General features: G+C 46.2%; 1 protein-coding gene across 1 annotated transcript in view; it reads left to right on the forward strand.

Moving 5' to 3' along the window:
* The window catches only part of LOC137654533 (pre-mRNA-splicing factor ISY1 homolog), a 135,936-nt gene that overhangs the window by 36,494 nt on the left and 73,575 nt on the right, over positions 1–25,867 (forward strand). The window contains exon 3 of the mRNA XM_068388244.1: positions 21,815–21,978. Within this exon, the coding sequence (XP_068244345.1) occupies positions 21,815–21,978 (164 nt within the window). The remainder of the gene's footprint in view (positions 1–21,814; positions 21,979–25,867) is intronic.

Below are 25,867 nucleotides of genomic sequence, written 5' to 3' on the forward strand. Positions count from 1 at the left end.
CCTCTCGCCCTGTCAGACAACAGCAGCAACAACTTCCCACAGTTACCATGACCGCGGTGCCCCAGATGGTGGCACAACCCCAGCCAACTTACCAGATGGTGCCTCAGCAGCTGGTTGCCCAGTCACCAGCATTTAATCCTGCGTATGAGAGGCAGACCACTACCTTTCATCCTAAAGGTAGAGAGTCAAAAAGGGGCTCCTCTAGATACGCTCCAAGAGGAAGAGGGGTTAAGGGAGGACGCGGTCAAGGAGGCAAGTCCTCTGGACAGTCGAAGCAATGAGATGCTTCCGGTAGGAGGAAGACTCCAAAAATTTCAGGATCACTGGACCTTCGATCCTTGGGCCCACAGCCTAATCAAGAACGGACTTGGATGGAGCTGGAGGACAGCTCCACCATCATTTCCTCAATTCTTCCAACACACCACCCCCGTCCTGGAAGATTACACCCGAGAACTTTTGAGCAAACGGGTGATAAGAAGGGCAAAGTCCATCAAATTCCAAGGAAGGCTGTTTTGTGTTCCCGAGAAGGACTCGGACAAACTCTGAGTCATTCTGGACTTGTCGCCACTCAACAAGTTCATAGAAAACTACAAGTTCAGGATGTTAACCCTTCAACACATAAGGACCCTGCTGCCCTGCTGCCAAAATGGGCGTACACAGTCTCGATAGACATGGCAGATGCCTATTGGCATATTCCAATCAAGCGCCCACTCTCCTCCTACCTAGGATTCAGGCTACAGAAGAAGAAATACGTCTTCAGAGCCATGCCCTTCGGACTAAACATAGCCCCAAGGATCTTTACAAAGTTTGCAGATGCAGTTGTTCAACATTACGCCTAGCAGGTGTCCAGGTGGTAGCCTACCTGGACGATTGGCTGGTGTGGGCAGCATCCGAGACGGAATGCATGCAAGCATCCAAGAAAGTGATCCAGTTCCTGGAACATCTTGGATTCAAGATCAACGTCAAAAAGTCTCGATTATCTCCAGCTCAGGAGTTTCAATGGCTAGGAATACATTGGAACTTAAAGTCACACCGTCTCGCTATTCCACCAAGAGGAGAGAGATAGCGGGATCTGTCAAGAGACTACTGAAATCCTACAGGATATCAAGATGCCAGCAGAAGAGTGCTGGGCTCCCTTCAGTTTGCATCAGTGACAGACCCGGTGCTAAGAGCACAGCTAAAGGAAGCATCAGGAGTCTGAAGAAGATACACATCAAACGCTCGAAGAGATTTAAGAAGATCGATACCGACTCGACTACGATCACTTCTCAAGCCATGGTCGAAGGCCAAGAACCTGAAGAGGTCTGTGCCTTTACAACCACCTCTACCTTCAGTCATCATCCACATGGACGCATCAAAGGAAGGATGGGAAGGTCAATCTCACCAACAGAAAGTCCTAGGGACTTGGTCCTCTCTATTCAAGCCCCCGTCACCCCTATTAAATAGCGTGGTTTGTATGTCAGTTATGAAACAAATGACAAATTCGTAGATAATTTGTATTTTTCAATATTTAACTTAGCCGGTGATTATAATAGCTGCAACTCTGTTGCTCGACAGAAAAACTCTACGGAAAAATTCGCCAGCGATCGCTACACAGGTAGGGGGTGTACTCAACAGCGCCATCTGTCGTTCAGATACCCAGTACTCATTGTAAACAAAGAACTCAATTTTCTCTCTGTCGGGCTACCAGCAAGACCTACTAATTCGCTGTTGCTAACTGGATTTGTTTTTACAACTATTTGGTGAAGTACACTATTCTAGTTTTGAGCTTTCGCTATGCAGGTGTTTTATCTTCATCTTAAAACTTGAACTCGTTTTGGATAGATTTATTTATGGTGACAAAGAGAGTATGGACTTTCTTTCACTTTTAAATGGCCGACCCTTCCCTTAGACGGAAGTGTGTTTAGGCTTTTAGTAATTATCTTATCACGTTATAGATTTTCCTCTATATATTTTATATCTCTCCGCCTTTATTAGGCCTCTTCGATTAACTTTCCATTTTTTATAAACATATAATAATAAATTTTAATGCTTTGTTTATATAGACCTTTCCTGAGAGTAGGCGGTCCTAACTTGGAACCGAAGTTAATCAATGTTGAGCCCTTTATATCGTCTTTAGCTTTTAAAGAGCTAAGGATTTAAAACTTTTTAAATGTAATATTTTATGAAAGAATTTCTTTGATAGTCTTCGTACTGTTTTCAAAGATGAACTAACGTTTAGTTTTTTATGCTACGCAGTTGTTGACGTTCAGGACGTTCAACATGCGCTCTATCGTTACGATAGAGAGAGAGTGTATCACGGTTTCACTTTGCAGTAAGAGTAAATCGATTCTGACGTTTTGTTCATTCTTTCTTAGCTTAAATGTTTTAAATTCTAATTTAAAGGAACTTTTTATTTGAAAAACCTTTCAGTTTTTTCCTTTAGTCAAATAACATGTTTTTTTGACGATATATAATTGGGCTCTTCTCTTAGGTGCTAAATCAAGAGAGAAAGAGAGAGAGAGATAGAGACGGAGGGAGAGAGAGGAGAGAAAACGTTCCGTTCAAGCGGGTAACGTTGTTCTCGTGTTACTCACGTCCCTAGTCGCTGTACGGGGAGGAAGGATAAAACGTTTTTAGGTTTTTATTCTCGTCCCCAGGCTATGTGCGGTTAGAGATTGAAAACGTAGTTATATGAACTAGTGTTTAGTCTCTTTCTCAGCCACTGATTTTTCTTTTTATCTTAAAATATGTTTTCTGTTTTTTGCTGGTATTATGAGCTTGCATTATACGACTAATTTCGCAATTACTACCTTTTAATGAAGGGTAGAATTGCGTGTTTCAGGTAGAAATAAGTGCAAAACAGAAAATCGAAGTGATAAAGTGATATGCGCAAAGTGTTACAGTGTTGCGTCCGAGGCGCAAAGTGTTACAGTGTTGCGTCCGAGGGTTCGTCTGTTCGTGCCTGTCGTTCACCTAGTCCGGGACCTCTTACATGCTCCCAAGCCCAGGGGAGAAGTAATGTCAAACGACTTATGAGTTCGAGAGGCCTTGACCAACGAACAGACGTTTTCCCTCTATGGTATCGGGTGTATCTTACCAAGATCTCCCCTACCATAAGACGAGAGAGACGTTGTTTCTCCTCGCCATCCGTAGGCTTTTCGCATAAGAAACCTGTCACAAGGTTTCGAAGCCCTTAAGCGAAAGTCAGTCCTTTCAGGACAGGTCCAGCGTCCTGGTTACAGCCATTAGGACAGCTCTGACCCTATGCAGTCATCGGATAACTGCTCGCCGCCTAACAAAAGCGTAACACAGACTCCGAGAGTCTTTTTTTGTAGGCAAAGTGTTGCGGTCACAGACGTTACCCTCGTCTATTACCACAACCATTTCCGTTGATCCTTAAGGGGTTGTATGGCAAAACATGCAGTATATGCTTGCCTCCCTTATGGAAGACTATTCTGCCGATTAGTCCGTTGAGTCTAGCCGTTTATCTCATCGATATCCTGGCTTTCAGCCAACCTAACGTTCCTTTGTGCTTACTGTTGACGTTGGCGTAGCTTAGTCACGTCAGTCAGGTTGTTTAGAACCACACTCGATGCGGTCTCGTGTGGTTTTTCAGCCGCATTTGGACATTAGGCCACTGGCTGATGCTTCTGTTGACGTTCAAGACGTTCACTAACAATCGGAGTTGACTTGTTTTGACGCTGTGCGTCAACCTCCGCATTCTAGAGTTGTTTTGACTGCTCAGTCTAGGCAGTCAAAGCAGTCTCGAGTGGACGCTGTGCGTCCTCACGCACCTGTTGTGGTTGACAGTTCAGTTGTTGACAGTTCACAGACTGTCAAGCAGTTACATGACGTTGCGTTCTGGTCCGCTACTAATGCACCAGTGAGAGACTCAGCTTTTATCGGACAAGGTTCCTGTAGATGAGGAAGTTGCTGTTCTCCCTCCTACTGATATTCCCTTGAGGACTCTGTCAGATGGAGAGGAGCCTAAAGCTGCTTAGCCTCCTATGGACTTTAATTAAATCATGATGATTTTTTTAAGGATCTTCGTCCGGATCTTTTTGTAACTGCTGCTCCTCGTTCGCCTAAACGTCAGAGCTTACACTAGGCCTAGCTACTTCGAAGCCGTTGTTTTTAAGCTAGTGCTCTCTCGCTCTCCTAGAGAGTGTTACGTTGGCTAGGCGACTGGTTTTTCACCAGGAGGAGTTTGGGGGATACAGCCTTTGCTTTCCCTTCTTTTAAACTGGTTTATAGAGCGAGAGTCTGATATGACACGAGAGAAGTTCTCGGCTTGGGAGTTCATGCCTCTGCCCAGATAGACTTCTCAATTCTGGTAGACTCTCCCTGGCGCCTGGCCAGGAGACGCTCCAAGTTGTTTACAGGTCAACTTCACAGCTGTTGTCGAGCCTTTGAAGTTTTGCTGTACTATTATGTCACGCATAACAAGGCTTTCAGGGATGGTAAACGGTTCCGCCTCAGTCGCTAACCCCGTCTGTTGCCACACCTGCTCCCGTAGACCCTAAATGGGCTTTGCTGCAAGACATGCAGTCCAAGCTTGCGTCCTTGATAGAGGACTTAAATGCGGAGAAGAACCTTCTGGCCAACAACCTTCCAACCGGTCGGTTGTGCGCCCTGTTGACGCTGAGGTAACCTACTCGCGTCTGCCAGTTGAGGTGGTTCCTCCACCGATGCGACCCAGTGTGGGTTGCCAGCCGCACGTTGACGTTAAGCGACGCTCGGAGGTGGTTGTTGACGTTCAGGACGTTCAACAACCAGCAGAGGTGACTTGTTTTGACGCAGTGCGTCAACCTCAGCAACCCGGTAGGGTGTTGACTGCACAACCCAGACGGTCTAGACAGTCTCGGGTTGACGCTGTGCTTCCTCGCGCACCCATGGTTGTTGACAGTTCACAGACTGTGCAGCAGTTCCATGATATTGCGTCCGGCTCCGTCACGCATCCACCAGTGCGACCGGATTCAGCGAGCCAGACGTTGCCCACTCCGTTGCCGTTTCCTCATCAGTTTCGGATGAGGAACCCTCTGATGAGGACGTTGCTGAACAACAAGACGATCAGCCCCCAGCCCTGCTATCCATCCAGAAGATGCTGAAGAAGGAACGCTGCTCAGTCAGGCTGTGGATGAGTCTGGTAGGGACGCTGTCATCCGTGGATCAATTTGTGTCACTAGGAAGACTACACCTCCGTCCTCTTCAATACCATCTAGCTTTTCACTGGAAAAAGGACAAGACGCTAGAAGCGGTCTCGATCCCGGTTTCCGAAAAGATAAAGTCTTGTCTGACTTGGTGAAAGGACAATATCAACCTAAGAGAGGGTCTTCCCCTGGCTGTTCAGACTCCCAACCACGTTCTCTTCTCGGACGCATCGGACGTAGGCTGGGGTGCGACATTAGACGGTCGGGAATGTTCGGGAATATGGAACTCGAGTCAAAGGACAATGCATTTCAACTGCAAGGAGCTACTGGCAGTACGTCTGGCCTGGAAAAGCTTCAGGTCTCTCCTTCAAGGCAAAGTGGTGGAGGTGAACTCGGACAACACCACGGCTTTGGCGTACATCTCCAAGCAAGGAGGGACCTACTCTCTGACGTTGTACGAGATTGCAAGGGACCTCCTCACCTGGTCAAAAGGTCTGAACATATCACTAATAACGAGGTTCATCCAAGGCAACTTGAATGTCATGGCAGATTGTCTCAGTCGGAAGGGACAAATAATTCCAACAGAATGGACCCTCCACAAGGATGTATGCAAGAGACTTTGGGCCACCTGGGGCCAGCCAACCATAGATCTCTTCGCAACCTCGATGACCAAGAGGCTCCCAATATTTTGCTCACCAATCCCGGACCCAGCAGCAGTTCATATAGATGCCTTTCTCCTAGATTGGTCACATCTAGATCTTTATGCATTCCCTCCGTTCAAGATTGTCAACAAGGTACTGCAGAAGTTCGCCTCTCACGAAGGGACAAGGTTGACGCTAGTTGCTCCCCTCTGGCCCGCGAGAGAATGGTTCACCGAGGTACTTCGATGGCTAGTAGACGTTCCCAGAACACTTCCCCTAAGGGTGGACCTTCTACGTCAGCCACACGTAAAGAAGGTACACCAAGGCCTCCACGCTCTTCGTCTGACTGCCTTCAGACTATCGAAAGACTCTCGAGAGCTAGAGGCTTTTCGAAGGAGGCAGCCAGAGCGATTGCTAGAGCAAGGAGAACATCCACCCTTAGAGTCTACCAATCGAAGTGGGAAATCTTCCGAAACTGGTGCAAGTCAGTATCCGTATCCTCGACCAGTACCTCTGTAACTCAAATAGCTGACTTCCTCTTATATCTGAGGAAAGAACGATCTCTTTCAGCTCCCACTATCAAGGGTTACAGAAGCATGTTGGCATCAGTCTTCCGTCACAGAGGCTTAGATCTTTCCAACAATAAAGATCTACAGGACCTCCTTAAGTCTTTTGAGACCACGAAGGAGCGTCGTTTGGTTACACCTGGTTGGAATTTAGACGTGGTACTAAGATTCCTTATGTCAGACAGGTTCGAGCCGCTACAATCAGCCTCCCTGAAAGATCTCACCTTAAAGACTCTTTTCCTGGTATGGTTAGCCACAGCTAAAAGAGTCAGTGAGATTCATGCCTTCAGCAAGAACATCGGATTCTCATCTGAAACGGCTACATGTTCTCTACAACTTGGTTTTCTAGCCAAAAACGAGCTGCCTTCTCGACCTTGGCCAAAATCGTTCGATATTCCAAGCTTATCGTATGGTTGGAAATGAACTAGAAAGAGTCTTATGCCCTGTAAGAGCTCTTAAGTTCTATTTAAAACGAACTAAACCTTTACGAGGCCCGTCTGAAGCTTTATGGTGTTCAGTTAAGAAACCATCTTTGCCTATGTCAAAGAATGCTTTATCCTATTTTATCAGACTGTTAATACGAGAAGCTCATTCCCATCTGAATGAGGAAGACCAAGCTTTGCTGAAGGTAAGGACACACGAAGTTAGAGCTGTCGCAACTTCCGTGGCCTTTAAACAAAATAGATCTCTGCGAAGTATAATCGACGCAACCTATTGGAAAAGCAAGTCAGTGTTCGCGTCTTTTTATCTTAAGGATGTCCAGTCTCTTTACGAGAACTGCTACACTCTGGGACCATTCGTAGCAGCGAGTGCAGTAGTGGGTGAGGGCTCAACCACTACAATTCCCTAATTCCATAACCTTTTTAATCTTTCTCTTGAAATGTTTTTATTGTTGTTTTTGGGTTGTCCGGAAGGCTAAGAAGCCTTTCGCATCCTAGATGATTTGGCGGGTGGTCAAAGTCATTTCTTGAGAAGCGCCTAGATTAGAGGTTTTGATGAGGTCCTGTTGTATGGGTTGCAACCCTTGATACTTCAGCTCCTAGGGGTCGCTCAGCATCCTAAGAGGATCGCGAGGCTCCGTAAGGAAGACGTACTTAAAAAGGCAGAGTAATTGTTCAAGTCGACTTCCTTACCAGGTACCTATTTATTTTGTTTAGTTATTTTGATAACTTCTAAAATGAAATAAAAATTCTTAGCTCATATGATGTAAACATATTTTGCTGGTCTCTACCCACCCCCCTGGGTGTGAATCAGCTATTATAATCACCGGCTAAGTTAAATATTGAAAAATGTTATTTTGATAATAAAATAAATTTTTGAATATACTTACCTGGTGATTATAAATTAAAGGACCCTCCCTTCCTCCCCAATAGAGACACAGTGGACCGAGGAGAAAATTGAGTTCTTTGTTTACAATGAGTACTGGGTATCTGAACGACAGATGGCGCTGTTGAGTACACCCCCTACCTGTGTAGCGATCGCTGGCGAATTTTTCCGTAGAGTTTTTCTGTCGAGCAACAGAGTTGCAGCTATTATAATCACCGGGTAAGTATATTCAAAAATTTATTTTATTATCAAAATAACATTTTTCCTAACTATACAAACCTCAGCTATTTAATCAAACTTGCCCGCCAGCCCAATCCCCCTGGAAGTCCTACCTCCAAGCAAAGTGAGCTCAAGTACAGGTGTGTGTGTGAGGGGGTGGGGGGGGGGGGGCAAGCTACCCTCCCCTACCCCCGCTAACTAGCGGTGTGGGTAGTAAACCCTCGTAAAATTTTAATGGCTCATCATTTCAGCGACGCCGAAAGTAAGACCCCTATTAAATAGCTAAGGTTTGTATAGTTAGGAAGAATACAAATTATCTACGAATTTGTCATTTTTCCTGTGTCAAATCCCATTTTTGGGCTTGAGCTATGTCGTCCTGATTGAAGTGTACTAGAAAATTTAAAATTCTCAGTTGTGGCAAATTAGAGTTTTAACCAGATATGTGCTTTTTAGTGTCAACCTCAGTAATTATAGAAGATTTAAAATCGTTCTACGATTAGTGTATCTCATGATGGTTTATTTTACACTTCCAAATATAGCCCCAATCACTGTGAAGAAAGTACCTTTGTAAGAACACATATCGACTAAGCAATAGTCTGTAACAAGGAGGGTTGGAAAATAGAGGTACACTACTTTTCATTTAGGAACAGTAGGTCCATATGAAGGAAATCCAAAAAGACGCAAAACCATACAGATGTAACAAAATTGGTGCAACAATATTTACATTTTATGAGGTTAAAACAAGAGATGTTTACTCCAGTAACATTGTATAGAATAGAATAGTAACATCACTCCATGTGATTGATCTGTGGAGATCTTGAACCCTGTCTGTTGATGCAGTGGACTATCGTCTTGCTGTCGAGAACTAACTTGATGTGTGATTTCTTCTTTGGGTTCAATCTCTTCAGTGAAAGAAACACTCCCATGGCTTCCAGAATGTTGATATGGAATTGTTGAAATGCAACTGACCACTGACCCTGTATCTTCTTGGTGGGGGTATGACCCCCCAATCCGTTCCGAGGCATCCGCGTGTATTGTCACTGATGGAGGAGGAAACTGAAGAGTGACATTTGTCAACAAGCTCTTGGCAGTGGACCACGGCTTGAGCTGTTTGGACATTAATTCCTGGTCTTTGTGGTGATGATCTCTTGGAGCATTTGATGCCTTTCTTCTCCAGACTCTGTTTGCATCCTTGAGTCTTGCCTTTAGGATTTGGTTTGTAACCGCTGCAAATTGTAGCGAACCCAAGACTCTTTCCTGACGACGTCTGGTGATCATCTTCGACTGAAGCAGACACCTGACTGAACTTGCTATTTCCTTCCTCTTGTCCTGAGGTAGAGAAAGGATATGTGACTTCAACTCCAAGTACAGACCTAGCCACTGGAGTTCTTGAGCTGGATTTAACCTGAACTTCTCGAGGTTGATTTGGAAGCCCAGGGATTGAAGAAATTTCATTTTTAAATATTCAACTTAGCCGGTGAATATATAATAGCTGCAACTCTGTTGCTCGACAGACAAAAAACAGTAAAAACTCGCCAGCGATCGCTATACAGGTTGCGGGTGTGCCCACCAGCGCCAACTGTCGGCTAGATACCACTCTCTCGATGTAAACAAAGACTCAATTTCTTCTCTGTCGACGTGTCGACAAGACGTACTTTTACTCGCTGTAGAACCTGGAGTTTTCTCAACATATTTGGTGAAGTACTTCATTTTGGTTTGAGCTTTCGCAGTGCAGGTGTTTTATCTTCATCTTAAATCTTGAACTCGTTTTGGATAGATTTAATTTTTGGTGACAAAGAGAGTATGGACTTTCTTTGACTTTTAAATGGCCGACCCTTCCCTTAGACGGAAGTGTGTTTAGGTTTTTAGTAATTATCTTATCACGTTATAGATTAATTATAGATTTTCCTCTATATATTTTATATCTCACGCCCTTATTAGGCCTCTTCGATTAACTTTCCATTTATAATAAACATAAAAAATAAATTTTAATGTTTTGTTTATATGCGACCTTTCCTGAGAGTAGGCGGCCCTAACTTGGAAACCGAAGTTAAACAACGTTGAGCCCTTTCAATCGTAAATAGCTTTTAAAGAGCTAATGATTTAAAACTTTTTAAATGAATATTTTTAATAAATATTTTATGAAAGATTTTCTTTGAAGAGTCTTCGTACTGTTTTCAAAGATGAACTAACGTTTAGTTTATTTATGCTACGCAGTTTGCGCTCTATTGTTACGATAGAGAGAGAGAGTATCACGGTTTCACTTTGCAGAAAGAGTAAATCGATTCTGACGTTTTGTTCATTCTTCTTTCAAAGCTTAAATGTTTTAAATTCTATTTTAAAGGAACTTTTTAATTGAAAAACCTTTCAGTTTTTTCCTTTGGTCAAATAACATGTTTTTTTGACGAAACGTAATTGGGCTCTTCTCTTAGGTGCGAAATCAAGAGAGAGAGAGAGAGAGAGAGAGATAGAGACGGAGGGAGAGAGAGGAGAGAAAACGTTCCGTTCAAGCGGGTAACGTTGTTCTCGAGTTACTCTCGTCCCTAGTCTCTGTACGGGAAGAAGGATAAAACGTTTTTAGTTTTATTCTCGTCCCCAGGCAATGTACGGTGAGAGATTGAAAACGTAGTTTTGAATGAACTAGTGTTTATTCTCTTCCCCGACCACTGAATTTTTTATCTTAAAAGATGTTTACTGTTTTTTTGCTGGTATTAATGTGCTTGCATTATACGACTGATTTCGCATTTACTACCTTTTGATGAGGGTAGAATTGCGTGCTTCAGGTAGAAATCAGTGAAAGTTTCGATTTCAGTGAAATAAGTGCAAAACAGAAAATCGTAGTGATAAAGTGATATTGCGCAAAGTGTTACAGTGTTGCGTCCGAGGGTTCGTCTGTTCGTGCCTGTCGTTCACCTAGTCCGGGACCTCTTGCAAGCTCCCAAGCCCAGGGGAGAAGTAATGTCGTACGACTTATGGGTTCGAGAGGCCTTGATCAGCGAACAGACGTTTCCCTCTATGGTATCGGGTGTATCTTACCAAGATCTCCCCTACCATAAGGCGAGAGAGACAATTTTCTCCTCGTCATCCGAAGGCTTTTCGCATAAGAAACCTGAAACAAGGTTTCGAGGCCCTTAAGCGAAAGTCTGTCCTTTCAGGACAAGTCCAGCGTCCTGGTTGCAGCCATTAGGACAGCTCTGACCCTATGCAGTCATCGGATAACTGCTCGCCGCCTAACAAAAGCGTAACACAGACTCCGAGAGTCTTTTTGTTGGCAAAGTGTTGCGGTCACAGACATTACCCTCGTCTCTTACCGCAACCATTTCCGTTGATCCTAAATGGGTTGTACGGCAAGACATGCAGAATAAGCTTGCCGCCCTTATGGAAGACTATTCTGCCGATTAGTCCATTGAGCCTAGCCGTTTATCTCATCGAGATCCTGGCTTTCAGTCAACCTAACGTTCCTTTGTGCGTCCTGTTGACGTTGGCGTAGCTAAGTCACGTCAGTCAGGTTGTTTAGAACCACACTCGATGCGGTCTCGTGTGGATTTTCAGCCACATTTGGACGTTAGGCCACTTGCTGATGCTCCTGTTGACATTCAGGACGTTCGCTAACAATCGGAGTTGACTTGTTTTGACGCTGTGCGTCAACCTCCGCATTCTAGAGTTGTTTTGACTGCTCAGTCTAGGCGGTCAAAGCAGTCTCGAGTGGACGCTGTGCGTCCTCACGCACCTGTTGTTGTTGACAGTTCACAGACTGTCAAGCAGTTACATGACGTTGCGTCCTGGTCTCTCGCACCTGTTGTTGTTGACAGTTCACAGACTGTCAAGCAGTTACATGACGTTGCGTCCTGGTCCGCTACTTATGCACCAGTGCGTGTGGACTCTGCTTGTAAAGCATTGCCACCACGGTAGGTCTCTCCCTTGCTTGAGACTCAGCTATTATCGGACAAGGTTCCTTTAGATGAGGAAGTTGCTGTTCCCTCTCCTACTGATATTCCCTTGAGGACTCTGTCAGACGGAGAGGAGCCTAAAGCTGCTTAGCCCTCTATGGACTTTAAATAAATCATGCTGATTTTTAAGGATCTTTGTCCGGATCTTTTTGTAACTGCTGCTCCTCGTTCGCCTAAACGTCAGAGCTTACACTAGGCCTAGCTACTTCGAAGCCGCTGTTTTATAAGCTAGTGCTCTCTCGCTCTCCTAGAGAGCTTTACGTTTGCTAGGTGACTGGTTTATCACCAGGAGGAGTTTGGGGGATACAGCCTTTGCTTTCCCTTCTTTTAAACTGGCTTATAGAGCGAGAGTCTGATATGACACGAGAGAAGTTCTCGGCTTGGGAGTTCCTGCCTCTGCCCAGATAGACTTCTCAAATCTCGTAGACTCTCCCTGGCGCCTGGCCAGGAGACGCTCCAAGATTTTACAGGTCAACTTCACAGCTGTTTTCGAGCCTTTGAAGTTTTGCTGTACAATTATGTCATGCATAAACAAGGCTTTCAGGGATGGCTCCAATGATCTGACAGCCACGTTCTCTGCAGGGACAAGTCCCTCAGGGATGGCTCCATGATTTGGCAGCCATGTTCACTGCAAGAGTACGTAAGAGGCAAGTGCGCTCAATGTGTTCATTGTCAAGTCAAACTTCACGATGAAGTCTACCAGGCTGTCTTGACAGCATTTATGGAAGGCGACTGGATGGTCTCTCTCGACCTTCAGGAGGCATACTTCCACATTCCTATACACCCGGATTCCCAACCGTTTCTGAGGTTTGTTTACAGGAATGTGGGGTACCAGTTTCGAGCTATCGGAGATCAGAGCCTCCCTGTACTTGGACGACTGGCTTCTCAGAGCCTCTTCCAGTCATCGCTGTCTGAAGGATCTCAATTGGACTCTAGATCTGGCCAAGGAATTGGGACTCCTAGTCAATTTGGAAAAGTCACAGCTGGTCCCATCCCAAACTATTCTGTATTTAGGGATGGAGATTTACAGTCAAGTTTTTCGGGCTTTTCCGTCGGCCCCCAGAATAGATCAAGCCCTGCTCTCCATCCAGAAGATGCTGAAGAAAGAACGCTGCTCAGTCAGGCTGTGGATGAGTCTGGTAGGGACGCTGTCATCCCTGGAGCAATTTGTCTCGCTAGGAAGGCTACACCTCCATCCTCTTCAATTCCATCTGGCTTTTCACTGGAAAAAGGACAAGACGCTAGAGGCGGTCTCGATCCCGATTTCCGAAAAGATAAAGTCTTGTCTGACTTGGTGGAAGGACAATATCAGCCTACGAGAGGGTCTTCCCCTGGCAGTTCAGATACCCAACCACGTTCTCTTCTCGGACGCATCGGACTTGGGCTGGGGCGCGACGCTGGACGGTCGGGAATGCTCAGGTCTGTGGAACTCGAGTCAGAGGAGCATGCATATCAACAGCAAGGAGCTTTTGGCGGTTCATCTGGCCTTGATAAGCTTCGAGAATCTCCTTCGAGGCAAGGTGGTGGAGGTAAACTCGGACAACACCACGGCCTTGGCGTACATTTACAAACAGGGAGGTAACCACTCACTGACTTTGTACGAGGTCGCAAGGGACCTGCTCATCTGGTCAAAAGATCGAGGCATCTCCCTAGTAACGAGGTTCATCCAGGGCGACTTGAACGTCCTAGCAGATTGTCTCAGTCGGAAAGGTCAAGTAATTCCAATCGAATGGACCCCCCACAAGGATGTGTGCAAGAGACTTTGGGCGACTTGGGGTCAACCCACCATAGATCTCTTTGCAACCTCGCTGACCAAGAGGCTTCCAATCTATTGCTCTCCAGTCCCGGACCCAGCAGCAATACATATAGATGCCTTCCTCCTAGATTGGTCACATCTGGATCTTTACGCATTCCCACCATTCAAGATTGTCAACAAGGTACTGCAGAAGTTCGCCTCTCACGAAGGGACAAGGTTGACGTTAGTTGCTCCCCTCTGGCCCGCGAGAGAATGGTTCACCGAGGTACTTCGATGGTTTGTAGACGTTCCCAGAAGTCTTCCTCTAAGAGTAGACCTTCTACGTCAGCCACACGTAAAGAAGGTACACCAAAGCCTCCACGCTCTTCGTCTGACTACCTTCAGACTATCGAAAGACTCTCGAGAGCTAGAGGCTTTTCGAAGGAGGCAGCCAGTGCGATTGCTAGAGCAAGGAGAGCTTCTACCATTAGAGTCTACCAATCGAAGTGGGAAGTCTTCCGCGACTGGTGCAAGTCAGTTTCTGTATCCTCGACCAGTACCTCTGTAGCCCAAATAGCTGTTTTTCTCTTATACCTGAGAAAAGGACGATCCCTTTCAGCTCTCACTATCAAGGGCTACAGAAGCATGTTGGCATCGGTCTTCCGGCATAGAGGCTTAGATCTTTCCAACAATAAAGATCTGCAAGACCTCCTTAAGTCTTTCGAGACCACTAAGGAGCGTCGTTTGGCTACTCCTGGGTGGAATTTAGACGTGGTCCTAAGATTCCTCATGTCAGACAGGTTTGAGCCTTTACAGTCAGCCTCCCTGAAAGATCTCACTCTTAAGACTCTTTTCCTGGTATGCTTAGCCTCAGCTAAAAGAGTCAGTGAGGTTCATGCCTTCAGCAAGAACATCGGATTTTCGTCAGAAAAAGCCACTTGTTCTCTGCAACTTGGTTTTCTAGCCAAAAATGAGCTAACTTCTCGTCCTTGGCCTAAATCTTTCGATATTCCCAGCTTATCGGAGATCGTAGGCAATGAACTAGAAAGAGTCTTATGCCCTGTTAGAGCTCTTAAGTTCTACTTAGCTCGTACTAAACCTTTACGAGGCCAATCTGAAGCGTTATGGTGTTCGGTTAAGAAACCATCATTGCCTATGTCAAAGAATGCTTTGTCATGTTTTATCAGATTGTTAATACGAGAAGCTCATTCACACTTGAGTGAGGAAGACCGATCTTTGCTTAAGGTTAAGACGCACGAGGTTAGAGCTGTAGCAACTTCCGTGGCCTTTAAGCAAAATAGATCTCTGCAAAGTATCATGGACGCAACCTATTGGAGAAGCAAGTCAGTGTTCGCGTCATGTTACTTAAAAGATGTCCAGTCTCTTTACGAGAACTGCTACACACTGGGACCATTCGTAGCAGCGAGTGCAGTAGTGGGTGAGGGCTCAACCACTACAATTCCCTAATTCCATATCCTTTTAATCTGTCTCTTGAAATGTTTTAATGTTTTTATGGGTTGTCCGGAAGGCTAAGAAGCCTTTCGCATCCTGGTTGATTTGGCGGGTGGTCAAAGTCATTTCTTGAGAGCGCCCAGATTAGGGATTTGATGAGGTCCTGTTGTATGGGTTGCAGCCCTTGATACTTCAGCTCCTGGGGGTCTGTCAGCATCCTAAGAGGATCGCGGGGCTCCGTAAGGAAGACGTACTTACAAGGCAGAGTAATCGTCTAAGTCGACTTCCTTACCGGGTACCTATTTATTTTGGTTTTGTTATATTGATAACTGTCAAAATGAAATAAAAAACTCTTAGCTTATACGATGTAAACATATTTAACTGGTCTCTACCCACCACCCTGGGTGTGAATCAGCTATTATATATTCACCGGCTAAGTTAAATATTTAAAAATGATATTTTAATTATAAAATAAATTTTTGAATATACTTACCCGGTGAATATATAAATTAAACGACCCTCCCTTCCTCCCCAATAGAGACGCAGTGGGATGAGAAGAAATTGAGTCTTTGTTTACATCGAGAGAGTGGTATCTGGCCGACTGTTGGCGCTGGTGGGCACACCCGCAACCTGTATAGCGATCGCTGGCGAGTTTTTACTGTTTTTTGTCTGTCGAGCAACAGAGTTGCAGCTATTATATATTCACCGGGTAAGTATATTCAAAAATTTATTTTATAATTAAAATATCATAATTTCCAGAGCTACTAGAAGACATTCCGACTTTGTCGCAGCCCAAACTAACCAGTCGTCTAAGTATACCATCACTTGTAGACCTTTGTTCCGTAGTAGTTGAACAATGGTATCTACTAGTTTTGTGAAAATCCTTGGATATTTGCTAAGCCCGAAGGGCATAGGTTTGAATATGTAGGTCTTTCTTACCAGTTTGAAACCAAGGTAGGGGGAGAAGTGCTGACGCATCAGAAGATGCTAATAAGCGTCGGTAAGATCCATGGAGACGGTGGAGGCCCTATGGGGTAGTAGGGTTCGTATTTGCAAGATAGTTAGCATCTGGAACTTGACGTTCTGAATGAACTTGTTTAGAGGGGAAAAGTCCAGAATAGTTCGAAGAGTCTTTGCATCTTTCTTCGGCACACACAATAGACATCTTTGAAAGTTTGTGGATATTGTGCAACTAATAACTCTCCTCTGGAGGAGATCCTACACATATTCTTCCAAGAATGGGGTTGTGGGCTGGAAGAACCTCTTAAATTGTGGTGGCTTCTGTCTCCATTTCCAGCCTAGTCCTTTTGAGACTATGCTGTGTTCCTAAGAATCGAATTTCTATTGATCCTTGAAGTGATAGTCTTTCCTCTACTGGAAGCTCCTCATTGTACTGCTGGGGAACCATATACACTGTCTGGGGAATAGTGGCAACTGTGGCAGTTGCGGCAGAAAATGTTTTCTTGCCTTTAAAGGGTCTTCTAGGCTTCTTGCCTTTAGGTTGAGGTCCTTCTCCAGGGGTAAATTTCCTCTTAGAGGACATACCCCATTTCTGCATAAGGCTCATGTTCTTGTGACTCCTTTAACCACCGTTTGGGGAAACATCTTTCCCCCAGATGTTGGAGTCAATCAGCTTTTTAGGCTCATGCCTAATAGTTGCCGCAACTAGGACGTGCTCTCTGCAGGTTCTTCTGGCTAAAAAGAATGCATGCAGATCCTGATGCAAGGTAGCCAAATGGGTTTTTGCCAAAACTGGGAAGAGGTCAGATTTTGAGTATTTCCCAATAAGCATCTCAAGGTAAGACAGGTGCGACAAAGGAGCTGCCAGTCTTTCTTTGGCTTCCAATTCTGCTATTAGTAGGAATTCCGGAATTCTGGGCAGTTTCTCATTAAACTGCCTGCCTCCGATATCCATATCCAGTTTTCCAACTGTAAAAGGTGTGCTGTATATCTTCCCAACTATCTTAGTCATATGGGAGAGCAAGCGAGATGGGCTTGCACTTCTCTAGCACTGGCAGAGGTCTACCTTCCACTACTGCCTTTTTAACAGCCTCTAAAGTCTTTGAGGCAAAAGGGAATCCAATGTGTATAAGGTCCTTGCATATACTCCAGTTAGTAGGTTCCCAGATAGCAAAGGAACCTTTAGAACAGTGGTTCCCAACCTGTGGTACGCGTACCACTAGTGGTACGCGAGGGCCTTCCAGGTGGTACGCGAACACTTTCGGGGTCATGAACGATTTTTAGTTTATCTCAAGGTTGGCCTACCTGTCAGACATTTTTGGAGCCCTCAACCACTTAAACTTGTCGTTCCAAGGGCCTGACTGCACTGTCACAGAGTTCATCTCGAAGCTGGGAGCATTTGTCCGGAAGCTGGATCTGTGGATGAAGAACGTGGAGAGCAAACGCTACGGAATGTTCGAACTCCTGACTACCCTTGAGAGGGAGCCCACTGATGAATTTGCCCAAGAAATCGTCCATCACCTCTCACTGCTCAAGACTGAATAGAAGCATTACTTCCCGGACGTGGCATGTTGTGCCTACGTCACCAATCCGTTCTCCGTTGATCCAGCCGATCTGCCTGTTGGGACTGGGGAACAAGAGGAACTCATAGATATCCAGGCTGACGAGACAGCAAAGACGAAGTACAAAGAAAGCTCTCCTTTAAACTTCTGGTTGAGCATGGCCTCCTCGTACCCGACGCTAGCCCGTCACGCTGTTCCCCAGCTACTGATTTTCCCCTCGACGTGGGAGTGCGAGCAGGGGTTCTTAGCCTTCATGGCCATCAAGTCGAAGAGCTGGAACCGTCTTGCTGCACCCGGGTATGATTTCCGATGTGGTGCTGTGAGCAAAGTCATGCCCCGCATTGACCAGCTGGTGGAGAAGAAGCAGATACAGCCCTCGCATTGAGTTGTTGTTTTCTTAGTTAATTTGCGTGTTCTATTTTTACAATTATAGAAATAAAGTGGTATCTGATTGAATTTAGTTTCTCTGGAACCAGGTGGTACGCAGCGACTGTACGGGACCTCCAAGTGGTACTCGATCACAAAAAGGTTGGAAATCACTGCTTTAGAAACATGACAGTCCTCATATTTCCTGCAGGTCTTATGGCTGCAAGGCAGCTTGATCAGCCTGGTGCAGGTTACCGTCGCATATGCCATGTCGGCAGCAACCTGTAAAGATAGAAAATTTTCAGTGAGAATGTTATCGTCACACCAAAAAATTTGTTATATCTTCACACAGGTTATCAAAATAATTTTTCGAATTTGGTTAAATAATTTTTACCTACTACTAGCTACGGCTAAGGCTACACTACAATGGAAGCTCACGCTGAACAGCTCAGAATTCTATATGAATTGCTATAGTGTGGTAGAATTGGAAAAAAAAGAAGATTCATACTAATAGAACACTTTTTCCCTCAAAATCGGTCAGTCAGACAACCTAAGGAGGCGAAATCAAATACCATTCTACATAAGGCGGCGCAGTAGCTGTGCCTAAGGTGGCAACCATGTATAGCCGCCATGGGTCTATAGTCTAACCTTTCTTTACTCAGCAGGTACGTCGACACAACGCGGCAAAAGGCATTGCTAAGTCGGCAACCGATAGACGATCCCATAGGGAATTAGTCCTAGGGTAAGAGTTAAGGTACAGACCAAAAAGAAAGAGGGGCAGCTGGTAGGGCTGACTGCCACTTGCCTAGTTGTTAACATTAGATTTATCAAGGAATGGGATTTTGCCCATTGAAATTAATGAGAGCCGTTTATAACAGCTAGGATACAAAGAATTTTGAAATTTGATGAAAATTTTGACAACTAGGAAGTATCCAATCAATCAATTTTAGAGGATAATGTTCTTCAGATATGGAGGGTAGGGTATAGACGCAGCCAACAAGTTTAAGGCAACAACAGCTGAGGCAGCAAAGGGAATGCTCTCTTCTAATAAAGAAGGGAGAGACCCCTAACTCATATCTAGAGCTAGTGGTAGTCAAGCCAGCAAGTCTAGAAAATATGGCTATGTGGTAACCACTCAAGCCAAGGAGATTCCGAATGAGCAGAAGAGCCTAGGCTCCACAGTGAGAGAGACATAGCTTAAGAGGAGGAAGCCGACTACCAGAAACAAGGCGACTGCTAAGGCGGCAAGAGAAAAGATCCCTCTTGAGGGTCTAGTCCCGTTGCCTATCTAGTAGTAGGCTGTCATATGGGTGTGGGTTAATTATATAGAATAGTACATGATAGGAGGCGGTGAATTAGACGATTGAGACATCGTAAGAGGATTTATTGTCTAAGTTAATTTTCACAATTAGAATTAGCAGAAATCTTCTTCAAAGCGAGTGAAATAGAACTTTAAATCTTGAGGGTGCATAACAGAAGACTTGTAAGTTTCTCGCTGGCTCTTAAATGATTTCATCAGTCAGATATAGTGGAATTTACTTTTAACTGATACAATAATTACACACGGGGAGAGCAGACAGGGAGATATTTAAACTAAAAGAAACTATTGGACGTCGTATGGCGTATGGACGTCCGCCATGGCTGTGGTAGGCTTTCCATGGCCGGTGGGCCTAGTGAGGGTTGCCCACTCACGAGTAGGACTCAAACTTAACTGCCTAACTCACATAATCTTGGCGTTCTTATTTCCCCTACATTGCTGGGGGATTTGAGGGTTTGTCTCACTTAAGGGTAGCAGTGGCAGGTGATGTAACCACACCATACTACTGTAGTTCTCACTCTGCGTCCCCTCTCCCCAGTGTACCTGTTGACATGGAAACTGATTCAGTACACGTGTGCTTGGGCCATCACAAACAAAGCAAAAATGAAAGCGGCTCGAACTGCTTCCCACAAAACCCATGGATCAGGGAGACAAGGTGATAGCTCGGCAATATCCGCCCTACTTCCTGCGCATTCACTTTATTGCTTAGCCTTTGTTTAAAATGATATATTTGTTTATGACAAGGCTAACAGAAACCCCTAAGCCAGCCAGTGTAGATATATAGCAATTGAGGTGTCCTCTATTGCCAGGCAAAGGCAGACTAGGCAAAGGAACTGTAGTTCCACGGCCAGGAAGAAACCGCAGCCTAACCAGGAAGTGGAAAGAGCAGCCGGCCTACCAAAAGGCGACCACTGAGGTGGCAGAGAGTGCGAATCCATCTTTAGGATTATTCTCCTGCCTACCTGAATTTAGACTAATAGTCTTACCAAGCCGGGTACATGTATGTAGCAACTGAAGCTTCCCCAGATGCCATGGAAGATCAGACTAGGCAAAGGAACCAGAGTTCCACAGCAAGGGGACTGAGTCTAACAAAGGGGGGAAAGGAAGGGAGACTTAGAAAATGGTAAAGCGGCAGGAAAAGAAGGCCTGAAGTCATTCCAAGGGATCTACATAAGTAGGCACAGAGAACGAATTCTCCCAACCAGCTGCTACTTAGCCAAAGACTAAGGACAATAGCCTTGAAGAAGGGTAAGGCAGCAGGAAAGGAAGGTCTACCTGTCAATATTAGAACTGAATTAGTTTTGTTCTTAGGGATCGACAGAGTGTAGACACAGGGAACAAGTTCCCTCAACCAGTGCCGCCTACCCAAAAACTAATTCTAAGTAGATGAGAATGGAATACTGTTGACCTAGGCCAGCTGTGTCCACCCATCTACAACTCCGAGGGAATCCCTTCAAGGCAGCAGTTCCCCGCTATGACGTATCAATAGACAGAGAGGTCGGCCAGCCGTCATGAGACTCGTGTGGTTACATGGCAAGAATGGGAGGGTTTTGGATAGAAACATTAGATAACCTAGGCCAAAGACTAGGGGTAAATAAAGTAGTTAGCCTAGGCCATAGACCAGGTAAGACAAGCATGCAATAAAGCAAATGTTTAACCTAAGAATGATACCACAATTGTAAAAGTATATATGCAACACACTTCAACAAGGCTAGCTGATTAATTTAAAAATATGAGCTTCCGGCTTCAGCCATGCAGCGGTAGTGAGACAAAAAACGGATGCATCGCGCAAAAACCAAGGGGGAGCTGTGAAATTCTCCACCAAAAAAGGGGAAGGTACGCAACTTAACCAATGCAGAAAAAGCAGAAGCAGCCATAATTCCAAAAATGCATAAAAAAATTGTAAAACAAGCGGAAAACTCTCAAAGCAAGGCAATCAAGATGGTGCTGCAAGAAGGAATGGAGAACCAGTGAATACATTTACAGTAACACACTGGGATCGGAGTTGTAACGGCTCTCCCATGTATCCAACCCTATCCCATATCCTTTGAGACAAGCCTAACTCTATTCAGAGAAGGATAGCCGTGGTTATTGTAAACACGTCCCTGTTACATACACAGTATCTTTTAGGATATTTGCTCCAGGGGTAGTAACCATGTGATACCTCTACAGGTAAAATTCTCTGGTATATCACTTGCAAGAAATATCCCAAGTAGAAAGCTGCCTTAGAGGAACTTCCATCAGGACGACATGGCTCGAGCCCAAAAACTTATTTGATCACAAATGAATGATAAATGTAGGCTTATATTTTATGTCTGGTGAGTGTGAATGTTTTTATGTCATTACTGGGGTGTTTGAGGGTTGTGAAAATCCCCTATACAACTTTATCATAGTGTTAAGGCATGTGGTGATTTTTGGGGTAATTTTTTAAGGAAAAAAAAAGGTGCGTCTTATGACATGGGAAATACGGCGCTTGATAAAATGCTGAAGTCTCTGAATATACTATTCAGTTTTTTAATTTAGTTGTAAGATGAAGAAAACTGTACAGATACATGATTGTTTTAGTATGAAAAACATTGAATTTCAGGACAACATTAGCTCGTTGGCGTGCTGCACAAGAGGGAGGCGGCCAACAACAGAGAACAAGACGTCCTTTCTTAGCTTCCGAGTGTGAGGATTTGCGTGAGGCTGAAAAATGGAGAAATCAAGTAATTTCTGAAATTGCCAGGAAGGTTTCTCAAATTCAAAATGGTAAGTTGTAATTTTCAATTTTGTTCCTACATGTAACTACAAACCATTGACCTTTAATAGAAGTATGACATTGGAGAAGCTGAAATGCCCATTTGACATTTTGACAAGGTATACCTAGTAGAGCTGCCTTCACTTTGATTTCAGATGCAACTGTGTACACATGTACTCTGCTGTGTGTCTGTCTTGGCTGCTAATTCTTTTTTGTTCCGTAAGTGGAATACAAACCACGCTATTTAATAGGGGTATTACTTTCGGCGTAGCTGAAATGACGAGCCATTAATTTTTAATGAGGGTTTACTACCCACACCGCTAGTTAGCGGGGGTAGGGTAGGGTAGCTTGCTACCCCCCTCTCCTCACACACTTGTGCTTGAGCTCCCTTTGCTCTCGGCTCGGATGGTAGTCGGACGTGTCCGCTCTCATCCTCGCCGTCATTTAGCAGCCATTTAATGCTTTTGTCTTTTCTTTTTTTAGTTCTGTTTGTGCAGTTGGCCTGTGCGATTATGCGCACCTGCCCTGGGTTTTCGACCGGCCCTGTGGAACATTCATGTCGGCGGTCGAGACCGATCCTCACGCCCTTTGTCCTTCTTGTAGGGGCCAATGGTGTAATAGCAACAACAGGTGTAGTGAGTGTAGGGAGTGGTCTACCTCCCAGTGGGAGATGTTTTCATGACGACGGAAGAAGAAGTCCAAACGGGATACTTCTCCTTCGAAGGTATCTTTGAAAGGAGAAAAACCCAAGGCCTCTTCCGTTGCCCAAACCTCCTCCGAAGCTCCCACTTGGTCGGTCTCTTTCGAGGGAGCGTCGAGTGGTAGCGTAGACCGATGTACTGTTTACCAAACTCGGGGCTCGAGAGATGACGTTGCTTCCCCTAGCGAAGCAGCTCCACCTCTCCCCCCGGGGGAGGATATATCACTAACCCCCCTTCTTCAGCTTTAGTTCTCCTTGTGGCTTACAGGTTCGCCCTCCAAGGAGGTTTTGCTTAACTACATCTGATTGGGTGCCGTTGTCAAGCAATCGCCGTCACCGACAGAGGTTGATCCTCTGTCTCTTGTCGACGTTGTGATGTCAGAGGTATCTTATGCGGTATCACCCATCACCTCTGCCTCTTCAAACCCTACGGTAGCTGACGGCTTAGTTTCTCCCATCTCTGTTCAGCCTACGAGGGAGAGACTAAGTCCAACGTCAGTCTCTCCTGCTAGTGTTTCTTCCCCTCGGGGAGTTCACTTATAGAGACTCCTCTTCGGAGGACTGCAGAAGGTCAGCTCGTTGACCCTATGGCCCCCAGAGGGCGCATTCGTCGCAAGGCTCGCCTTCCTCTTCGCCAAAGAGGCCTTCCTTCACTTGCAGTGAGGAGGCGCCTCTTCGGTTCAACATCTTCGATGCAGTCCCCCGCAGAGAAGCCTCGACAACAATCGCCGATCACTGTTCCTGCATTGGTCCTGGACCTTTCTGCAGATCGTTCGCGATTTCCTTCGGTGGAAGGTCGTCCTTTTAATGGACACGTCGACCTTCCACCCGACAGACCTGCCGACCTGCCGTCCTGCCGTCACCTTTCCTGCATAAACCTAACAAGGTTTCATCTGATCACGCTAAGGCGCGCTACCCAGATACGCGCTATGCGCCAACGAAACCTGACGAACGCGCTCTAGTAGCTCGTCAGGCCCCATCAATAAACCCTAACACAGGGCATCAAGGGCGTATGCGCCAACACGCACAAACGTCTCAACAGGAGCACAGCTCCACTATGCGCTATGCACGCCCTCACGCACATATGCGCCCACGTTCTCCTGTGCGCCAGGCCTTGCCTGAGCCTAAGCCTACGGGCCCACGCCCAGCTGCGCGCCAACTCTCGCCTGCGTGCTGTCAACCTCCTGCGCGCCAGTGCTCTCCTACGTGCCAGCGCTCTCCTACGCGCCAGCGCTCTCCTGCACGCCAGCGATCTCCTACGCGCCAGCGCTCTCCCTCACGCCAGCGCTCACACCCAGCCAATGATCTACTGATCTGGGCGCTACTGGGAAGTCAACTAAACTGACTTCTCCCACTCGCCGGGGGGGGGGGGGGGGGGCGCCCACGTGCTGCACCACACGACCTCAGGCCTCTGGTGAGTGTCAGAAAAGTACCTCCATATAAATCTCCTAGAGATGAAGGCCGTCTCTCTGGCCCTTCAACATTTCCAACAGTACCTGGCAAGTCACTCTGTGGTGGTGATGAGCGACAACACCACAGTAGTGGCCTACATCAACAAACAAGGAGGTACTTTTTCGCAGCAACTATCCCATCTAGCAGTAGAGATACTGAGATGGTCCGAAATCCACTCGATACCACTACTGGCACGCTTCATTCCAGGCAAAAGGAATGTGCTCGCCGACAATCTGAGCAGAGCATCTCAGATAGTGAGTACCGAATCTAGTAGCCAACGTTGGCTAAGTCCTGACTTTGTGGGGTTCTCTGACTGTGGACCTTTTCGCAACGGCCCTGAACTTCAGGCTCCCGCTGTACTGTTCCCCAGTCCCAGACCCCAAGGCTCTCTGGCAAGATGCTTTCCATCGACGTTTACGCCTCTTCCCCGTTCTGTCTGATGAGGAGGGTACTCAACAAGACCAATGTCAGGATGCCTGAAAACTTTAAATCAATCAATCAATCAATCAACAAGACCAAAACATCGGTCAATCTTTCAATAATACTGTACCATCGCGCCAGCCTTCTCCCGCACGCATCTGCGTGGATATGCGCTCGCGCCCCGCGCGCACTAGCCTATCCTCTCCTACGGATTCGCGCCCACATTCTGTCGTGCACCCACGAGCATCACAGGCTTCAACTGCGCGCCCGCACGCTAGGGATCTTTCTTCTGCGCGCGCCTTACGACTGGTACAGGCACGCGCGAACTCGCGCCCGCGCACTCAACGCCTTGATCCTGCGCGAGCGCGTGCGCGCCAACAGTCTCCCGCAAGCGCTCCTGTGCGCCAACAGTCTCCCGCAAGCACTCTTGTGTGCCATCAGTCTCCGGCGCGCCAGCAGTCTCCCGCGCACGAGTCCCGGTATTCTCCCTCGCGCGAGCACCATTACTCTCCCTCGCGCGAGCGTTAATATCCTCCCGCGCGCGAGACTGCTGAACTATGCACGGCAAGGTCGCCATCGCCTCATTCCCCTCCCCGCAAGCGCATACCACCGCGCATTGTGGGAGAAGGGAAACATGTAGAGGTGTCCAGGACCCCAAAGCCATTTCAGACGAACCCACCAATGATGAGAACTCCTCCCAGGGATCCTTCAATTCCTATCCCTTCAAGGGGTATGTCTGACAGCGCGTCTGTCAGCCAACAGCCCTGGTTCAGTGCACTGATCAGAGCCGTAACACAGGCTTTCAAGCCTGTCTTCTCTGAATTAGGGCACAGTTCCATTGCTGCTTTTACCCCTTTGAAGAGAAAAAGAGGAGTTCCAGACGCGGTAACTTCTCCAAGGGCGAAACTGACTCCATGTAGACCTTCAAGGCAGGTTCCTTCTTTCCCCCTGACGATCTCTCCTTCCCTTTTGGACGAAGATTTCCTGTCCCCAGGGGAATCACGCGAGGAGAGACTTTCCCCCATCGCACCAATGAGGGAAACCTCTCCTCGCGCCGAAATGTCTTCTCAGGTGGGGATTGAAAGGAACATGCCATCCTCGTCAATGTTGGAGTCCTACATCCTTCCCAGGAAGGAATCTAAGGACTCCAAAACATTGCCAAAGTCCTCTACTAGGACTAGGATAGAGCCAGCTAGCCACTCAGAAAACGTCCGCGACTCCCCAAGAAGAGCCTTTGGGGACAGAAGGAGACTTCGCTGCAAGTCCTACATAAGGAGGAGACCAGCAAGAGTCAGAACATGCATTTTGGCAAGTTCTGACTCTAATGA

This window comes from Palaemon carinicauda, chromosome 15, assembly GCF_036898095.1.
Source record: "Palaemon carinicauda isolate YSFRI2023 chromosome 15, ASM3689809v2, whole genome shotgun sequence".
NCBI lineage: Eukaryota > Metazoa > Arthropoda > Malacostraca > Decapoda > Palaemonidae > Palaemon > Palaemon carinicauda.